At 36.3% G+C, this 19,878-nt stretch overlaps 1 protein-coding gene across 4 annotated transcripts in view; it reads left to right on the top strand.

Moving 5' to 3' along the window:
• PDLIM5 (PDZ and LIM domain 5) overlaps positions 1 to 19,878 on the top strand; it is a 1,027,106-nt gene that overhangs the window by 237,821 nt on the left and 769,407 nt on the right. For 3 of the 4 annotated variants that reach the window (XM_049885678.1, XM_049885680.1, XM_049885677.1), the window contains 3 exons: positions 1,167 to 1,287; positions 4,937 to 5,052; positions 6,576 to 10,007. The exons of the other annotated variant lie outside the window; for it this stretch is intronic. In XM_049885678.1, coding sequence (XP_049741635.1) covers positions 1,167 to 1,287; positions 4,937 to 5,052; positions 6,576 to 6,665 — 327 coding nt within the window. In that variant the 3' untranslated portion in view covers positions 6,666 to 10,007. Of the gene's footprint in view, positions 1 to 1,166; positions 1,288 to 4,936; positions 5,053 to 6,575; positions 10,008 to 19,878 lie in introns of those variants that run through there. 4 annotated transcript variants of the gene reach the window in all.

The raw sequence follows: 19,878 nt of genomic DNA, 5'->3' as shown, positions 1-19,878 counted from the left end.
TTTTCACAGTTTAGGAGGCTAGAAATCTAAATTCAGGACATGGCTCTAGAGGGAGGTCTTTCTTTGTCTTTTTCAGCTTCTAGTAGCTGCCAGCAACCCTTGGAGTCCCTGGGCTTGTGTGTCTGTCTTCATATGGCATCATCCCCTGTGTGTGTCTCTGTGTCTGTTCTGTTGCTTTTATAGCTCAGAGATGATAAGATCTAGTACCCACCCTACTCTGGTATGACCTGATTAACCTAACAAAAGAAAAACCTATTTCCAAACAGGATCACAGCCACAGGTACAGGGACTAGGACCTCAGTACGTATTTTGGGAGGACACGGTTCAATCCACAACAATAAGTTATTCATTTACAAAATTGTAACCATATTTTGTATATAATGTGTATAATGTCCTGGTTTTTTGTAATAAAAATTATGAAAGAATATATTCCCATATATTAACTGCTCTTTGAAAATAAGATTTTTAATGGCTCCAACTCTTTCTCTCAATCCAAAGAAATAATTCCTTGCAAAACCAACTCCCCAAAACTTAACTAATTAGAATCTGCCCCAAGTCTGTTATGCTTGATGTGTTTAACTGTAGGGCCAGTATTGACTGGAATCCATGTTTTATGGTCTAAATTTTAGACACTCATTTGAGTACACACTTAGTAGAGTCCTCAGGTTACAGCTGATTTCCAAGACCCTAAACATGTGCAGACTGATTGGATTATACTGATTGTATTATTGCTTCCATAATGCACCAAAGTGTAGGTTTGTTTTAGTTTTAAAATGCTTCCCCCTTCCCACATGACATTTCCAAGATAATACTGTGAAGCGTTTATAAATTAATGTTTCCTGACACCCTTTGAAAGAAAGCAGAATATACAGCAGCAAGCATTTATGAAATGCCTGGTTTATTCACCACGTGTATAATGTTTAAACAACATAGTAATCATTCCTTAAATAAATTTATTGATGTGTGTTTGTGAAAAATCCACATATTATAGTGAATTGATTGAGGTGATTTGTGAGTCTGTCCTTTAAAGGAAAAACTCAAGGCAAAGGAAAAGCATGTGTGTCGACATTGGGTGAGTTTTACAGGTCTGTGTTAGTATAGCTATTTAAAATAAGCATATATGCATTTATTATCTTTTTTGACATCCAATTACCTTTCTGTACCAGGAGGTCATCAGTGCTTTGAAACAAACTTGGCATGTTTCCTGCTTTGTGTGTGTAGCCTGTGGAAAACCCATTCGTAATAATGTTTTTCACATGGAGGATGGTGAACCCTACTGTGAGACAGGTAAGACTGTGAAACCTTTAGTCTTAAGTCTTGAAAAAATGTAAAACGTTAACCGTCATATTGCTATTAAGTTGAAAGAAAATACTAGGCAGAGTGGTTTTCCTAATTGTGTTTGGGACAGTTAATGTTGCTGTAAATATATAGCAAAAAAACTGTGTCAACTTTTTATGTGACTTTGTCAAAATACATACTCCCAACTTCATTATAAGATTTGAACCTGTAAACATGACTTTGTAGGAAAAATTTTTTGCTTGAATCCCCAATAATTTATGGCTATAAATTGTACCAAATTGTGTACCTTAAAGCCACCTCTTACACTCCAGTAGTGAATTTTGAGTGGTTATAAACATGAAAAGTGGTTAACTCTTGAATATGATATTGATTTCCTATTTAAGGCAACTCCTTTGAAAATAAATTTCAAATCTCTTATTACCATTACGGAATGGGAAGGTACTCCTGGCTTGGATTGCTCGCTTAGTAAAGTTATTCTTAATAAACCAGGCTTTAAGGACCTATTTACTACATTTCCTTCTCAAAGGCTGTAAGCAAACTTTTGTAACACTTATTTATTAATATTGCCCTTATTTACATATTACTACTACACGTACATGTTTCAAAAAATGAAACATTTTTCCCTTATCATGCCTCCACTCATGCCACTTCATTCCCATGACTAAGTTTTATTGCAGTTCTACCTTGAAGTTCAAGGTGTGGTGTTTGAAGAAGAGACTATTGCAGGGTAGTCAAAGGAGCAGTCAGTTTCTAATCAACATCACTCTAATCCTCTAATCTTCTTTGCACACTTAATGTTCTATTTTCACCTCCCTTTTGGCTCCTTAGGACCAACCTAAATCTATTCCAGACTCTCCACGAGGAAGCCTCAGAAATTCCAGTGAAGTGCCCTATGGGCCATTTTAGAACAGGTTGGCTGCAGGCTGCCTACCCTAATTCAACCCAAATATTTCATATTTTGGAATTCCTCTTAATTTTCCTGAAGAAAGAATTGCTTTTTTGTTTTGTTTTGTTTTAGAAGCTTTGCAAGACATTCTGACTATCAGATAATCCCTGTCTACCCAAAACACATGTAAAGCTCTTTAATACCAGATTTAATATAGTCCTTAAAACCTTTTTTTAAGAATTCAAAGAATTGCATATAGAAAGGGAATAATATTATCAAAGGTTTATTTAAATGTTGCTTCTGATAAACTTGACCTATTCTTACTTTTGTTTTTCTTTAACCTACCAAACCTGTTCTTAACTCAGTCTTCCCCATCTCAATAAATGGCCTCACTGTTCACGAATCAAAAACTTAGGCATCTTCTTGGATTCTGCTCTTGCTCTAGTTCTTCCCTTATCCAGTCCCATTAGGAAATCCTCACAATTCCATATGTTGAATTTATTGCCACCATTAAATCTAACTCACTCTTACCCTTTGCCTGGACGTTATAATAGACAACTAAATGATATCTCTTCTTCCCCCTAACCTCAAATAGTATCTACGCCGCTGTTACGGTAATGTTTTAACATGTGAATCAGGTTGTGTTTGAAACCCTTCAATGGCTTCCACTTGGCCCTAAAATAAAAACTATACCATACCCCTTACCACTGCTTTTCCAACCTCATCTCCTAACACTTTACCTTTTGTACATGGTTCTAACCATACTCGGCCTCTTTGCTATTTTTGAGCATGCTAAGATCTTTTCTGTCTCAGGGCTTTTGTACTTCTTGTTTCTTTTAACCAGAATGTTCTTCCCCAGATATTCTTTGGTGGTTCTTTCTTACTCTTCAAGTCTCATCACAACTACTACCCTCCTATGTAATGTAGTACCCTTACACCTCCCGCCCTTATACACACCATTATCCTATATCACTTGACTGTTTCCTTTCCTTCGTGGCACCTATCGCAATCTGAAATTATTTATCATTTATTTTTTTAAATATAATAAGTGGTGATATCTTGTTTCCACTGAGCATATACTCCACATGAAGGAGTAGCCACATCTGTCTTCTTCATCACTGTACCCCATTGCCTAAAACAGTGCCTGAAATGCAGTAGGACTTTATGGATAGGTACTGAGCAAATGGTACTGAGGAACTCAGAATAGTGAAGATTGCTAAGACGAGTGAATCAAGTTGCAAATGATGGCCTACTTTCTCCTCCAACATTTTGAATTAAAAATGTCGAAAGGCCAAAGAGTGAACCATGAGTAAACACAGTAGTAAAAGTATCTGCATAAAAGAATATAAAATGCAGATACTTTCCTATTTAGTAACAGCAGAGAAACGTCTTGTGAGAACTACTTTCTTCAGAAGGAAATCCTCTTAGTGTTTTATAAGCAACCTGTGTAAAGTTCTGGCTAAGAATTTGCATCATGAAGTCATAAAATTGAAAAGAAAATAAAGCAAAAGGAATTGTGGCTAATATTGTAATACAATCCAGCTACAAACTCAGTCATGACACTTATTCATGGAAGTTGCCTGTAACTTTTTTTTTTTTCCTCACCAAGTCAGATACATTACAGAACTTGCCAGTATTAGACATTTATTCTTGATTTATAGCAATTAGTCTTACTGTTGCTAATTACTGGAAATCTTGTATTTTTTTGGAATAGTCATGTCTAGCGAGAACTTATCAGAGAACAGTGTTTTTTCTTCACATATATTTGGGCATTTAAGTAATTAGAGAGAAGTGAGAGTATTACATGGGAAAATATAATAAAAAATGTTAAGTCATGTAAATAATTTTACCAAGAGAAACATGAAACGTGCTAAACATATATCTCAACGTATGGTATGTCATTTCCTTAAAATTTTTAATTACTATCATCTTTATTTCCATCAGTTTTAAACACTGATAGTATTGTTTACATATAGAAATAAACATGGCTTTGCAGTTTACCAAGATTTTTCACATATTATCTCATTTAATCTGGATTTTGTTGTCATTCTAAAAGTGTATTTTCGTATGAAACTAATCACATATGAAAAGGCAAAGCTGTGTATGGACACATTTACAATAAAGGAATTTGCCAATACTGAGAGTGGGCCAAGTCAACATTTCCACCACTTTTGTATTTTCCGTTGAGTTTAACAGGTGTTTATTATGTGCAGTCTAGTACTTGCAGCTGCTGTTTTAAGTTTTTGGAATATAAAGATGAGGAAAGTCACTGTACCTGCTCTCCGCAATCTTGCAGCCTAGTAAAGGAGTCAGATCTTTAAACTTCCGTAACATCTCTTTAAATGATTAGGCCCTCTCTTCTTCATTTAACAAGGCAAAGGAGCTTCACCCTGTGCCTGGCTTTAGTCCTTGAAGTCTTGAAATTTTAAGCAGGTTTGCTAATATTTCAAAAATGTATTACTTTTGTTTACATCTGCTAATTGCTTGTGGCCCTCAAATATATGTATATTTCCTTAAGCTATCTTTCAAATAGAAGGTTCTTTTTTATCCCAGCATGGTAAACCAATGTAAGATCTTAAAGTACTCAGAAATGCACCAAGTTAGGAGTACAAAACAAAACAGAAGAATGCCTTATGTTTAAATTTTGCATGTTCAGGTGTTTGTTAAGTGAATTTGAGTGAGTGAATGAATAGATAGATGGTTCACTTTGTTGTATTTAAATTACGTTTCTCCTTTGTCCCCCCAATACAGATTATTACGCTCTCTTTGGTACCATATGCCGTGGATGTGAATTTCCCATAGAAGCTGGAGACATGTTCCTGGAAGCTCTGGGCTCTACTTGGCATGACACTTGCTTTGTATGCTCAGTAAGTAAACTCTGTTTTCTAAGTAAAGGAGCACAGCACAGCCAGTTCTAGCCTAAGGAATTCATGGAAATAACAGCTCTTAATATCATTCAGTTCTTCAAATTTTGAGAAAAAAAAATATTTTTACAGTGATTTTAGAAGTTGTCTAATAAAAATTTTGGCACCTTTTGAAATTATCGAGCATACAATAAGATGCATACCCCTTTAGAGAAAATACTATTAATAGGGCTCTTTTGTCTATACAGAGCAGATATGTACGCCTTAAAACTGTAAGATCCCTTTACTTTTTTAAGCTGTTTTCTTATGTAAGGAATGGTTTAGTAGTTTTAGGAAACATTAGGTACCTCTTAAAGTAGAAATACACAATTACAAAAATCTGTTGTTGAATTAACACTGGGAGTAAACTATATGTTGATCCATTTCCCTCCTTAGCGGTGAAATAGGTAAATATTTTACTACATGTTTATTACTGGTTTAAAGAGAAAAAAATATTTATGGTCATTAGCAATAGACCATGAATATTCTTTCCTTTTTGAGCCTATTGTCAATATGTAGTAAAATATTGACCAGTTTCATTTGATACTTTATTAATATTTTTACTTTATTTTTAATACTAGGGAGAGATTTAGAAATTAATATTAACCTAAGGATTTTTTAAAATTATTATTTTAATTTAGAAAATAAATATCCAGTAAAGGTGCTTTCTTTAGATGTGTGATTTTTTATTAGATTTAATGTAGCTAACAATTCTCAATTCCCATTTTATTGTAGGAAAAAAAAGTAATGTTAATTGAAGTCAAATGATTTTTCCAGACATGACCCTTGAACCCTGTCTTTATTTAACTCATCCATACTTTAGACTTTATAAAACCTATAAACAACTGCTTTGAGATGAGTCTCCTTCTCTTCTTCTCAGTTAGAGCTGCTTGTGAGCATTATAATTAACAAAGGCAGTAGGAAAGACAAGAAGACATAAACGTGGATAGTTAACTGACTATATAAAAATCCAGCAGCCAGATGTTGACCAGAGTTCTCACTATAAGAGACAAAGAAATCAAAAAGAAGTACCAAGTATCCTATGCCTGTATATTTGAGGGCAAGCTAAAGTTGGGCTTGAGAAAGTTTGGCAAAGCAATTAAGTTGAGCTTTTGTTTTCAGTACTTTGGTTCTACATAATAGGAAGTAGATTTAATGTATTGATTAGAATTTAGGGAGAAAAAGTACATTTAATGTGACCCCTTTACATACTAATTTTTTCGTTAGGGTTAAGTGCTTTCCTTCCGATAAAGAAAAATAACGATTAGTGATTTAAACAAATTAGAATATATTCCAGGTAAAAGCCAGCCTTCATTACTTTTGGAAGATTACCTGAAATGTCATAGAAGTCATGAAATACCAGGGTGTCTTAACACAAGCCATCTAAAATGCTCTGCCATATTGTCCGTTGGGGGAACAGTCACCTTCTTTTGTGAGGCATACTTGATAAAATAATGATATTCTCTTAAATAATGCTTCTTTTTCAGGTGTGTTGTGAAAGTTTGGAAGGTCAGACCTTTTTCTCCAAAAAGGACAAGCCACTTTGCAAGAAACATGCTCATTCTGTGAATTTTTAAAAGTCGACAGTTGAGGAGAAGAGAAGAAATTTGATGAGAAGCAGAATTAAAATTACCAATTAATTTTTAGATGGAATATTTATATGGAGTTTGAAAAATAATAGTGGCCCTGAAGGGATAAGTTCCAGCTTTAAAAACCAAGTCTATGAGGACATGTTTGGCTTCATAAAGTAAAGAGACAGTTTGGCATTTATTATTACTTTTTTTCCCTGTGTTTTCTGCCCATGAAATAGCTTTTATAAAAACCAATTTCCTGGTTGACTCTTAAACTCCTCTTAGAATTAGTGAAGAATTAAATTTTAGAGTAAAAACTTCAGCTTCTATGCTGAGATAATTATACTTTCTTGTTAGTTTTGCATAAATCTGTAAAAGGCAATGAAAGTGCCTTATACTTTGTCCTTAAGAGAATCATTGCATTAAAAACTAATACGTGTCTATCTTTAAAACACTAAATAGGAGTTTAAACAGAGTTTTATCAATAGTAGGTGTTGATTTTTAAAAAACAGTATTTTGTTTCCTTACAGTTGATCATTCTAATAGGAGAGGCTAATGAGACTTTTTTCCAATGAAATTTTTTTATCAAAATATCATTCTTAGAAGAGATGTTATATTTTTCTCCCACCCCGCCCTGCAGCTACCATATAGCTTATAAATCTCAAAGTTTTGCCTTTTATTAGACTTTGAGTGTTTCTATTCGTTTTCTATGTTTCATCGCCTCATTATTCAAACTCCATTTTTTCCTCTTCCCTTATACTGAGGTAAAGTGCCAATAACTTTGGGCCCTGAATTAGTTTTCTGTCTCTTTAAAGAGATTAAGTAAAAAAGAATGTTGTTGGGAGTTGATGGTAAATCAGAGGATTGTACCAAAAAATAAAAATTTCCGCCTTTCAGACAATAAATCAATTAGATCAGTTTCAAAGATCTACTGTTGACCAATGAGGGTTTGACAGCTCTTTTTGCAGAATAATCTGTTTTGTTTTGTTTTTCCTTTAATTCTAATTAGAAAGATAACCAGAAGACTGACTTGGGCATGTGATAAGATCTAGATTTTTTTTTTTTAATAGTTCTCTAGGAAACCCTGATGGTGTAGTGCTTAAGAACTGTGGCTGCTAACCAAAAGGTCAGCAGTTCGAATCCACCTGGCACTGCTTGGAAACCCTATGGGACAGTTCTACTCTGTCCTTTAGGGTCACTATGGGTCAGAATCGACTCAAGGGCAAGGGGTTTAGTTTCTTTTTTTTCTCTCAGTAATAAGTGAACTACTTCCAATGTAATCATGAAGTTTGGATAGCTTTTATTCACAGAAGTTTGGTAGTGTAGAACGGGAACGTGATTAATTACTCAGGTGGGCCCGTTATTTGTTTTCCTAATTTGGGCACAGAATTATGTAGATACTACATAGGGATAGAGAAATAACTGTGGTAAAATAGTGGATCCTGTTGATATTTGCTCAGTGAGAAAAAAGATTATGGCATTTGATAATTTTTCTCTGCTTCTAGAATGAATGAAAAGCCATGATCCCACTAAATTACAATATAAATCTGTTTGGGGTAGTGAGCTTTTAAAGTTGAGACAGATCCTGAAGTCCTTCCTGCCCCATCACTCACTAACAACTTCACTTCCATTGTGCGCATGTTTGTTATAGAGGGACAATATTTGTTTAACCTCCCTAAGAACTTTGAAGGCATCTGTCCTGAAAGCTGTTAATTTATGGTCTAGCGGATTTATATCATATTCAGATAATAATTAACTGGGGATAAAAGAATTGGAAGGGGGACACAAAGTGGCAAACTGAGTGCTCTACCAATAAATAAAAAAAAAAAAAACCCAAAACTACCTCCTCACCCTGCATCTTGTGGGGAGGCAGGAAGTTTCTTTGGAAATAACGTGCTGGAACTGATTGTGCATTATTTCTCATTGCTGCTGAAACCACCTACAGAAGACATGCTGGCTGCTGACCATTGTCACGTATCTTAATGTCAGACTTTTGCTTTATATAGTACAAAATAAATTGGTGGTTTTCTTTTAGTGTGGTAGAAATTTTTGTTTGGTTTTGCCTTAATAGATTTTATGCCAGGATCATATTTGATAAGTCAATGGCATGGGGTATTTTCTTCAAAGAATTTGACCTGGATTTCTTACAAAGTTATCTTACATTAAGGATTTTATTTTCATTAGACCTTTCTTTCTACATTTATTCATGGAGCATAATTTTGCATTTCTCTAAATTTTATCCCTAAAAGGGTAATGATGCTTCCAAATCATTTTGTCTTTGTGCTTTGCCCCCCTCTTCTGTGGCAGAGCTTTATATTTGTTCTTAAAACAGTTAATCCTGTGAAATAAATACTGAACATATCCCAGAAGAATCTCTGTATTTTCCAGTGGGGAATGCCATATTTAATACACCAGCGTTAATCTTTTAATAACTGGCAGAGCACTTTATTCTTCTGGTGAGCTCCCTGAATATTTATTTTCCTGAATATAAATATTCCATGTCAGTAGCGTTTTTTATTATTACTTCTTCACTGTAGAGCATTCACTGTTAGTCTCTCTAGATGTGTATCTTAGAATGCTGTACTTGATAATAACACACATTAAAATCACAGGACATCACTCTAAAATTTCTCCTACTTAGATTTCCCAATTTCAGGATTTTAGTGATAGGTTCAGATTTATAAAAATTCTCTAGACTTAAATGGTTCGAATGTTACCCTCTGAAGTAGCAACATAAACTTTCCCTCTGCTTATGTTTATGGTAGCAAACATATGTTCTATGAATTCAGATTACATTTAAAATCTAAGACTAAAACCTAAATCATTTGGGATAGTCACAGTATTAAAACAAATAGAAGAGTTTAAACTTTAAAATATTAATGCAGTGTTGTGTTTAAAATTACCTGTGGTAAAAATGTATTCATGGTACCATTTCAAGGGGTACTCTATTAGGACCACTTTTATAGGAAAGAATTCTTCCTTTCTCTGTTCAAGAGTAAATGTGGCATTATATTAACATTTTTGTGACATTTGCAGTTTAGTCATCCCTGGTGAAGGGAGAGGCTTTTCAGACATAAGGAAAAATATACTGAATAATTTTCACAAATCTAATCTGGCCTTAGTGTGTCCCCCTCCCACTTACCCCCAAATGTTTAGATTTGGATTCTCAATGTATCATTTGCCTTATCTGTTAATCTCTAACTTCTGTTTCTTTTAAGTTTTTAAAATTTTTATATATCTGTGCTGTTTTGCTTTTAGATACATTTTCTAACTGAAAAATCACAAGAGAAATATAATTGGTAAAGTAATACCTTAATGTGCACATAATAAATAAATGACTGCAGTGATGTGGACAAGCTCTCCTGGTTTTTCTTTGTGGGTGGTGAATGTTTCCATTACAAATCACGATGAGAAAGCCATGTGCCATAATCACAGGATAGAATGAGATGTATAATTTTCAGAAGAATCCTTTTTTTATGATATTTGCCTATCAGAATGTCCTAGAAGTGAAACATTTGAAAATACTGTCACATTTATTCTACTTTTATTCATTTTTATGCTCTATATGTGGAATATACACAATAAATATTTCTGAATAAGTAGGTAGAATTTAAAAAATATATTACTCAAGTCATTTATTGGAATAGCCTATCATATTAAGTATTGTATTATATTCAAACACCATAACTCATAATCTACATTTTGCCTTAGTTACCTTTGTAACCAAGGTATATTACTTCATGCTTAACTCATCCCAATCACATTTGCTAACTATTCCATACCTAGGTAGGTTCACCTCTTCCTCATTTGTTTATTGGTTTTAGTAAGATTTTTTTCCCCACTGTATAAATTAAGAGGAGTGTTTCTGTTGCAGGCTGCATATTAGGAATAAAAGACAAATTCAAGTCTATTTGCTCACAGTATATTAAACTCCAGAAGCCAAATTTTAGGGGCATCAAGTCTGCATCTGACATTTTAATAGCTGCTGTTTGGTTTCTATCAATCACGTCATTGCACATTAAAATGCACCGACAAAATAAGAGATCTGTCATTCCTTCGTTAAGGAACAGTAATCCAGTACAAGATTTATAGGCTTAAGACTCAACAGTGTGTGTTCAAAATAAATCCCCATTCAGGGCTCAAACCAGAACAAGCCTCCCTGTTGCTCAGTGTTTTCTGGTCAAAATACCCCAATATAATATTATCAAAGGCTTTCTTACAGAACTACATATAAAATCTTTTTTGCCAGAAAAAGCTTAACTGAGGTTGGCCGTTTCCTTTTTGGGTACTCTCAGACAAGATCTTGGTTATATCAGAAACACATAGGTACTGATGTATTATTAGCAGGCCTGGTGTTAATTAGGGAGAATTACCAGAAATAGTTTGCTTTGTGGAAATTTATTACAGAATCACACTTGACTGATGGCAGAATAGGAGTTGCTGAGAGAGAGCAGCTCCCACTCATAACCACTAATTAATAGGGTGTCGACATTCCACAGAGAAGGTTCCATCCCAAGTGTTGGAGCCTCATAGGGAAAATGGTTCCTTTGCAGCGTTTAAAATTTAAAAGAGGAAAGGGGCTAGGACACATGGCTACCTAACAGCAGTCTCAGACTGATAAAATTTTATGTTGTACGTATGAATGCAAGTATTTAACTCAGTAAGTACCAACCCCAAAAATCTGTGGGAGAATCCCTTTTCTTTCCAAAAGTAAAAATCGACTTGTATATTTATCACACTAAGGAGATATGCATATTAATTTAATGTAAGAACCTGATTCAACTGTTTATTTTATGAAGAAAATTTAGAATAAACCATTTGTATTATATTATTGAACTTTTACTCTTTATTCCATGACTTAGAAGCTGCCTGAGTAGGTGGCAAGATTAAGAGAGGTGTGGCTTCTACACTTTGAACACAGAGTTGGGGAAAATAAGGTGAGTTTAGTGATTGGCCCTAATGGCAAAGCGCTGGGGCGGGGGGGGGGCCTATTAAATGAAAGTTTGCCAAGAAGGCAATTTTATTCCTGTTGTTGTAACTGCATGTAATCACACATGATAAAGCTTGGAGCTGTTGCTTAGTTTAGAAGAATAAGACATTTCCATGTCAGAAAACCACTGATCACTGACCTCAGGAAAATAAAGCAATTTAGAATTCACAGAGAGTGTAATTTTTCAATTTCTCTGCAGGCAAATTATAGCTCCCAAGGAAAACTACTTCTGTGCCAGGCATTGAGTGACATTGTCTCTTATGCATCCATGTTTCAAAGGACAAAGTTCCTGTTTCAAAATTGAATTCCAAATTATATTTTCATCTTTTTGTTCTAAATTGTCACCTTTGCTCTCTAGTTTAAATATACCTGGGTTTGTTTTCTTTTTTTTCTTTTTCCTTTGTTTTGCTGGTAAAGCATACACAGCTCATGCTATTCTAACTTATTCAAAAACACCGTTCTTTATGTTTAAAATATTTTAACAGACTATTTTTTATATATCTTTAGGTGTGTCTTGATTTTTTTTTCCTAGGGTATCACTAACATGCCAAATTGTTCCCTTAGTAAAAAGGACGGTAAATTGAACTTATCATGCCAGTATTAGTTTTGCGAAGCATGAATGGCTTTGTTTAGATGACCCTATATTAACATCATCTGACCCCGGAAGCTTTCTTCCCTGTTTGCTTAAAAACCCTGACAATCTCAGGCCTTCTTGGTTCAGTGAAATGGACAGCAGATTCCCTGGAGCTTCTCGAGTGTGAACTTAGAAATGTAAGTTAAATTAATTCTGGTTTTATCAGCTGAAACCATTTCGCTCTGCTAAATCATTATACTGCTGCTTAGTAATATTTCTGGCACCAGTATAAATTCATTGAATGAAAGTAACCTTAATTACAACGTTGGGTAGCACTGAAGTGAACCCAGTCTTTCTGTCCTGAGAAAAGATATAAATAAATCAGTGATGTGAATCTATTATAGTTTGGTTATGCCTGAATATCCAAGAAGTTCTACATGATCTTAACTGTATAACGTAGGTAATAAATTGTCATTTGTACTGTGTCATCGAGTCTATTTCAACTCATAGCAACCCGATAGGATAGAATAGAATTGCCCCATAGAGTTTCCTAGGTTGTAATCTTTATGGGAGCAGATTATCAGGTCTTTTCTGCTGCAGAGTGGCTGGTAGGCTAACCGCTGAGCTTTGGGTTAACCATGGCACCACCACAGCTTAGATAATGAATTAGGGCTTAGGGAAAAAAATATGTTTAATTATTCCTGGGGTATCAGTTTGGTCCAATCAGGAAACAAAACCACACAGTAATTTAAGCAGACGTTTAAAGAATTATTAAACTATGATGAGAGAGTAACTATGAAAATGTAGGAAACCCTGGTGGCATAGTGGTTAAGTGCTACAGCTGCCAACCAATAGGTTGGCAGTTCAGATCCACCAGGCACTTCTTGGAAACTCTGTGGGGCAATTCTACTCTGTTCTATAGGGTCGATATCAGTCAGAATTGACTCTCCAGCAACAGGCAAGGGGTATGAAAATGTAAGGAGAACTCTAGAGGGTAACATAGGGCCCAGAGAAAGTACCTAAGGAAGGACACACTTGGAAGGGGGGATCCCTTTCTCGAGGCTGGGGTTCAGACCTTGTTGGCAAAAATGTGCTTGAATTCTACTAAATGGCAGAGAAGTTTGGGGGTTGCTAAGGCCAGAGCTGGTCCTCAGTTGCTGGGCAAGGAGGAAACAACCCGCCATGATGGAAGCAAAGGTTGATGGGCATTTGACCAAGAGGAGTTGAGGTGTTGCTGCCTGCGTGAGGCCTCGAACACACAGTATCCAGGTCAAAAGAGCAGTGGCAAGGTGGTCACCAGGCCAGGTCACCAACATGAAGTCATTGAGGAACTGCTCACCCTGGAGACACAGCTCGGCCAGGGTACCACTGGATGCCCTTCCATGCACGTACCGTTGGCAAACCGTGCAGGAGGAGCACAAGAAAGCAAAACGCAGCAACTGAAGCCCGGAAGAGAAGCCACCTTACCCTGTAGCAACCCTTTGGCACCTCTTGACATCATGCCCATTAAAAAGGAGAATAATATCACAGAACAAGTACTGAAGGGTGAATTTGGAGCCGAAAATCAGTAAATAGATAATTGATACATCTGGGTACAAAATAAAACTTAAGATTCTCAGCTAAGTGGAAATATATCTTACCCAGAACATCAGTGCATATTCCTGGTGAACTGGGAAGTCTGCAAATTCTTTTTTCTCTTTTGTCACAATTGACTCTTCAAGGTCTACCATCCAAATACTCAGGATAACTAAATAGTTCTGAATATTTAAGAGATTTAGTTGGATATATATATATTAAGATATAACCAAAGAGGTTTTTTATAAGTTCACTTTATTATATTTTTATGCTTTTCCTACAATCGAAATGACAAAAACCCTTTTAATTGATGGTTCATGTTAATTAGGATTTCAGTTTATAGAAGTTCTTCTGTAGAAACTTAAATCATTCATATTCATTTCATATTCAGTAACAGAAAACAAGGATATTAACAATTTTCTCTTCACAATAAACTAAACCATGAGATCAAGCCAGAGGATCTATAATAATAGTTTATATTTCTGTGTCTTTGTGGTATATTTACATATCTGTTACACACTAGTACACACTAAGGTTCTAATTGGAGAAACTACGAGTCAAGTATTTAACCCACATTTTGGAGATGACAAAACTGAAACTCAGAGAAATTATTTTCCAGAAATATACAGTTATTAAATGGCAAATCTGAGACTTTGATTTTTTAATAAACTGCAGAGGATATTTATTACATTATCCACATAGCCTTAGAGTCCCTGCTTTTAACAAGAACAATTCTCATATGTTTTGTTAGCAAAGGATAGTTTTAGAAATGACTTAATTTTGATAGACTAAACCTTAAAAACTGCACCCATCTGACTTGTGCAGTTGCCTGCCACACAGATGTCAAGATTTGGGAGGTTTGCAATTGGACCATCTGTTCTTCAAGGGTATTTGTGATGTGATTGACCTCTCTGCAACGCACCATTTGCTGTTCTTTGTGTTTTCACTACATTTCACAGTACACACGTGAGGGATATAAAACAAAGAACTGCAGGAATAATGAGAGTAAGTTGGTTTGAAGTGTATGTACCACCAAATGTGATACCGAACAAAGGAGAAGACCATAGGAAATGCAAAGAAAAAAAATTACTTCCACATTAAAAAAAAAAAAAAAAGTGGCCAATAATACCTATTTATAAGATGTTTGAAAACAGAATGATTGACAGCCAGCTAGTTGTTACCTTTGCAGTGCACTGGGTTCAGTTCCAGGCTGTGAGTCTGAGGAGGGGAAGAGGAAAAGGAGAGACCTCAGCGCACGTGAAGAGAAACTGCATATATGCCCAATTATACTGACAAGTTTGCATAAGATTCTTGGTTTTACTCAATTGAAATAAAATCTCTTTGCTATTTGGTAATTGCAGGCACCACTACTAAGTCCACTGAAGCATAGCTGGAAAATCCAGCTGCCCTCACATCTGTTTTGCATGACCTTTCAATCATCGGAAATACTTCTGCCACTAGAAATGGAAGTATGGGTAGGATATGGTTATGTGACTTTCTAAGCTATTGCTATGGAAAACATATTGAAACAAAATTCATGCATGCCATGTACTCTGCCCAGAAATTATAGACTTGTCTGGGTGGTGTTAAAGATTTGACCTATCTAGAGTGCTCACACCTGCTTCTTACATTAAAGTTGTTAATCCTTTGTTCAGAAAATGAGACATATTAAGAAATATGTGAATGGACCGTTATAGGTGAAATCTAAAGTGCTTAGGTTCTAAAACTGGTTTAGACAAAAACAATGTTGATGAAATAGAGTGTCTTAGACTTCTAACAATTGCTTTTAGTATATTTGAAAAACTTGTGTGGCTTGACTTCAAACTTCTTTGAGATCCATGACTTGGTTACAGTGCTTGCTTGAGTTCCAGGCTGTAACAGAAGTATTCTGAAAATGTTTGGTTACCCAAAATAAAAAAGAGGGAAAAATCACTAAAAAATCTTTTGGAAGGATTGTAATAAAGTTCATTCTTACACTAATAAATTTATTCTCACACTACGAGGAAGGGGAGACAGTGGAATATGTTCAAGACCTACAGTTCAGTTTATCTCAAGACCAAATTAAGCTGTTGTCAAAGTACAGCATTAACCAGTAATAATTGAATACAGCTATTATATGTAAATATATTATGAGTAAGGTGCTTAACCAGTTGCAGACCCAATTATTTTCTCCTTTAAATTTATTGTTGATACTATGTGTTCACTAATGGAAGACTGATTAAAGGACCAATTCAGAATTTTTGTTATGAGTTATGGATTTTGATACCCATTATCTGGGACAACATATGTTCCAGTGGACACTGGATGTAGTAAATCCTACCAATATGAGTCAATGATAAAATCAGTTTTTACTTTATTCTTTTTTTATTTCTTGAAAATTTGTAAAACATGAAGGCACCTGGCAATGACTACACATACATTTTATTCTAGTCTCTGTCTCCGTAGCCTTTTCATAATTTTTCATGAAACTTTTCAAAACATGGTACAATACATTCTTTCTTATTGCTAAAGCAGTACTTACATCCCAAATAAATAGAGCCAAGGGATTTTTTATCTCAGGAAAATTACCACTAGAATGCATTCTTTATCACCGCAAAAGCAGTACTGACAGGCCAAATAAATAAAATTTAAAAAATTTGAACCTCAGCAAAATTACCACTACTATATATTCTTCATTATAACAAAAGCAGTGCTAATACCCCTAGAATACTGCAGAAATGCTTACAGTGGTTCATTCCACCTCTTACACGTGCAAGCAGTGACTGGGCCCGAAGATTGAATGCAGACTAAGAATAACCAATAGGAGTTCAAGTCTCTTGAAAAGTACCACTACAGTGCATTATTCCTTACTGCAAAGCTGCTGTTTAATATTCAAAAGCTAGAAAAGCAGGGAGCCAGTAACACCTGGAAACAATGAATGGCATCAGGGAGAAAATGGCCACTGTGGCTGAAAGAAGACTGGGGATAGCTTATTCTCCCTGTAAGTACCTTCTCATGAGAACATAGTAACTGGGAAACATAGTGAGGGGGCTTATCTCACAGAAATAAAAGCAAACCTGTCAAAAGTTTAGAAAATTCATACACCCAGAAGGCATCACCTAAGATAATGTGTAATCTACACAAAAATGAGGCTCCAACTCATGGTTCTTGAGTTTCACACATTTCATAATGCACCCACCTTGAGGCTAACCTTCCTTAAAATCAGGCTACCTCCTTCCCAAAGACTCCAGAGGAATAAAAAGTAGTTGGATACCTTAGGTCCCATGAGTTAGCAATGAAAAGGAGAAGTTGTTCAGGGGGAACACAGACCAAAAACAATCCAACCCATTTGTCATGGATTGAACTGTGTCCCCCCAAAATATGTGTCAACTCGGTTAGGCCATGATTCCCAGTATTGTGTGGTAGTCCTCTATGTTGTGATTGTAATTTTATGTTAAAGAGGATTAGGGTAGGATTGTAACACCCTTACTAAGGTCACATTTCTGATCCACTGTAAAGGGAGTTCCCCAGGAGTGTGGCCTGCACCACCTTTTATCTTACAAGAGATAAAAGGGAAGCAAGCAGAGAGGGGGGACCTCATATTCCCAAGAAAGCAGTAAATAAAATTAAAAGAATTTGAATCTCAGGAAAATTACCACTACTATATACTCTTCATTATAAAAAAAGCAGTACTAACAGCCCTGGGAGCAGCGCACATCTTTGGACTGGAGGTTCCTGTGTGGAGAAGCTCCTAGACCAGGGGAAGATTGATGAGAACAACCTTCCTCCAGAGTCAACAGAGAAAGGAAGCTTTCCCCTGGAGCTGCTGCCCTGAATTTGGACTTCAAGCCCACTAGACTATGAGAAAATAAATTTCTTTTTGTTGAAGCCATCCACTTGTGGTATTTCTGTTATAGCAGTACTAGATAACTAAGACACCATTGCAGTAGAATGGATTCTGACTCATGGTGACCATATAGGACAGAGCAGAACTGCCCCATAGGGTTTCCAAGGCTGTAATCTTTACAGAAGCAGACTGCCACATCTTTTTTCTCGAAGAGCGGCTGGTGAGTTCCAACCATCGATCTTTCTGTTAGTGGTTGAGCTCTTTAACCATTGCACCACCAGGGCTCCTTCAAGAGGTACACAGGCCCTGCCATTTGATAGACCTACCTGAGCATGATTCTTGACCACACTCAGATTGAACTTATACATGGGGGTGCCCCAGGCTGGCTCATAGTTTAGATCACCTCTAAATCAATATTAATGCTTTTTTTAAAAATTACTATTCAACATTTATTTAGAGGAGGGGCTAAACACTATGTTGGGGAGAAAGGGGGAGTGAAGAGTCACTGGAAGCATGAATTGGCCTCTTAAAATGCTCTGATCCATTTAACTGCCCCAAACTTGCCCACCCCACTCCCTAAAGCAGCCCTCAGCCAAGAGTTACCTGGTGGTACTCTGGAATCTTCCATAGAAGTCTCAACCCCCGACTCTAAAATTCTTATCAGAGTATCCCCTCCACTCCATGAAGGTCTCACACCAAGAACTCTCCTAGTAAACTACACTTTTGTCCACATCATGACATTTCCAGTGATGTTTTAGAGTTGCTCATGGTTTGGCACTGGGGCAATTGCTTGCCAGGCCCACTTCTTTAACTGGCATTCCCTCATTTATGACATTAGAAAAGCTGCATCACACGGTTCAGCCTGTGTTTCTTCACTGGTGTGTCCCTCCTTCGCTATCTTGGGGGATAATAATTCTTGAGTGTCTTGGAGAAATTTAGGGAGTCTTAAAAGAGTCCTGTTGGAACCCATTGCCATCAAGTTGATTCCGACTGACAGTGACCCTATAGGAAAGAGTAGAGCTGCCCCCATAGGGCTTCCAAGGCTGTAATCTTTACGGAAGCCAACTGCCACATCTTTCTCCCACAGAGCAGCTAGTGAGTTTGAACCACTAACCTTTCGGTTAGCAGCTGAGTGCATAACCAACGCAACACCAGGCCTCCTTTTAAGTGAAACAGGGTATGTGAATGTACCAGATCTCTGAGCATCTTAACCAGTCTCTTTCTAGGAGATACTAACAAGTATTATCCAAACGTCCAAAATCAAATAAATTTGAGTATTACTCATGTACATGGGAAAGACGGACAATGAATAAGGAAGACCAAAGAAGAATTGATACCTTTGAATTACAGTGTTGACATAGAATATCGACTATACCATGGACTGCCAGAAGAGTGAACAAGTCTATCTTGGAAGACATATAGCCAGAATGTTCCTTAGAAGCAAGAAAGGCAAGACTTCATCTCATGTACTTTGGACAGGTTTTCAGGAGAAAACAGTCCCTGGAGAAGGACATCATGCTTGGTAAAGATGAAAAAGAGGAGGACCCTCAACAAGATGGATTGACACAGTGACTACAGCAATGGACTCAAACACAGCAATGATTGTGATGATGACACAAGACCAAGCAGTGTTTCATTGTGTCATACGTAGGGTCACTATGAGTCAGAATCGACTCATGGCACCTAAAAACAACATCAGCTATCTCAAAGATTCACAATGAATATTTAAGCTGAATAGTCTTGCCATGAAAAATAAGAATGATTAACGGTTTTAACTATGCATTTCCCAAGTAAATTTGATCATGAACTCCTTTATTTAAATAACACCTGTAAATAACTTATTCTACATAACACAATTTGGGAAACCCTGGCTTATCCTTTCTGTTTTGTTAAGGCGACTATCCTGAGTTGTGCCTGCCTTCTTCACATTTTAGGTCCATAGTTATCAAGCTTTAGTGTGTATCAGAATCCCCTGGAGAACTTGTTAAAACATAGGTTTCTGAGGCCCCCAGAGTTCCTGAATTTGTAGGTCTGGAACGGACTGAAAATCTGTATTTCAAACAAGTTCCCAGGTGAAGCTGATGCTGCTGATCCAGGACCACTCCTGGAGAACCACTGTTCTGGATCTAGATCAATGTGTCTCACTTTAATGTGCTAACAAAATACCTGGGGATCTGGTTAGAAGATATTCCTAGACCCCACCTCCTGCGGTTCTGATTTAGCCGGGCTGGGGTGGGGCCAATAAATTTGCATG

Source organism: Elephas maximus, chromosome 5, assembly GCF_024166365.1.
Source record: "Elephas maximus indicus isolate mEleMax1 chromosome 5, mEleMax1 primary haplotype, whole genome shotgun sequence".
Lineage (NCBI taxonomy): Eukaryota > Metazoa > Chordata > Mammalia > Proboscidea > Elephantidae > Elephas > Elephas maximus.
Note: the sequence above shows the minus strand (reverse complement) of the source record. Positions and strands in the feature narration are given on the sequence as shown.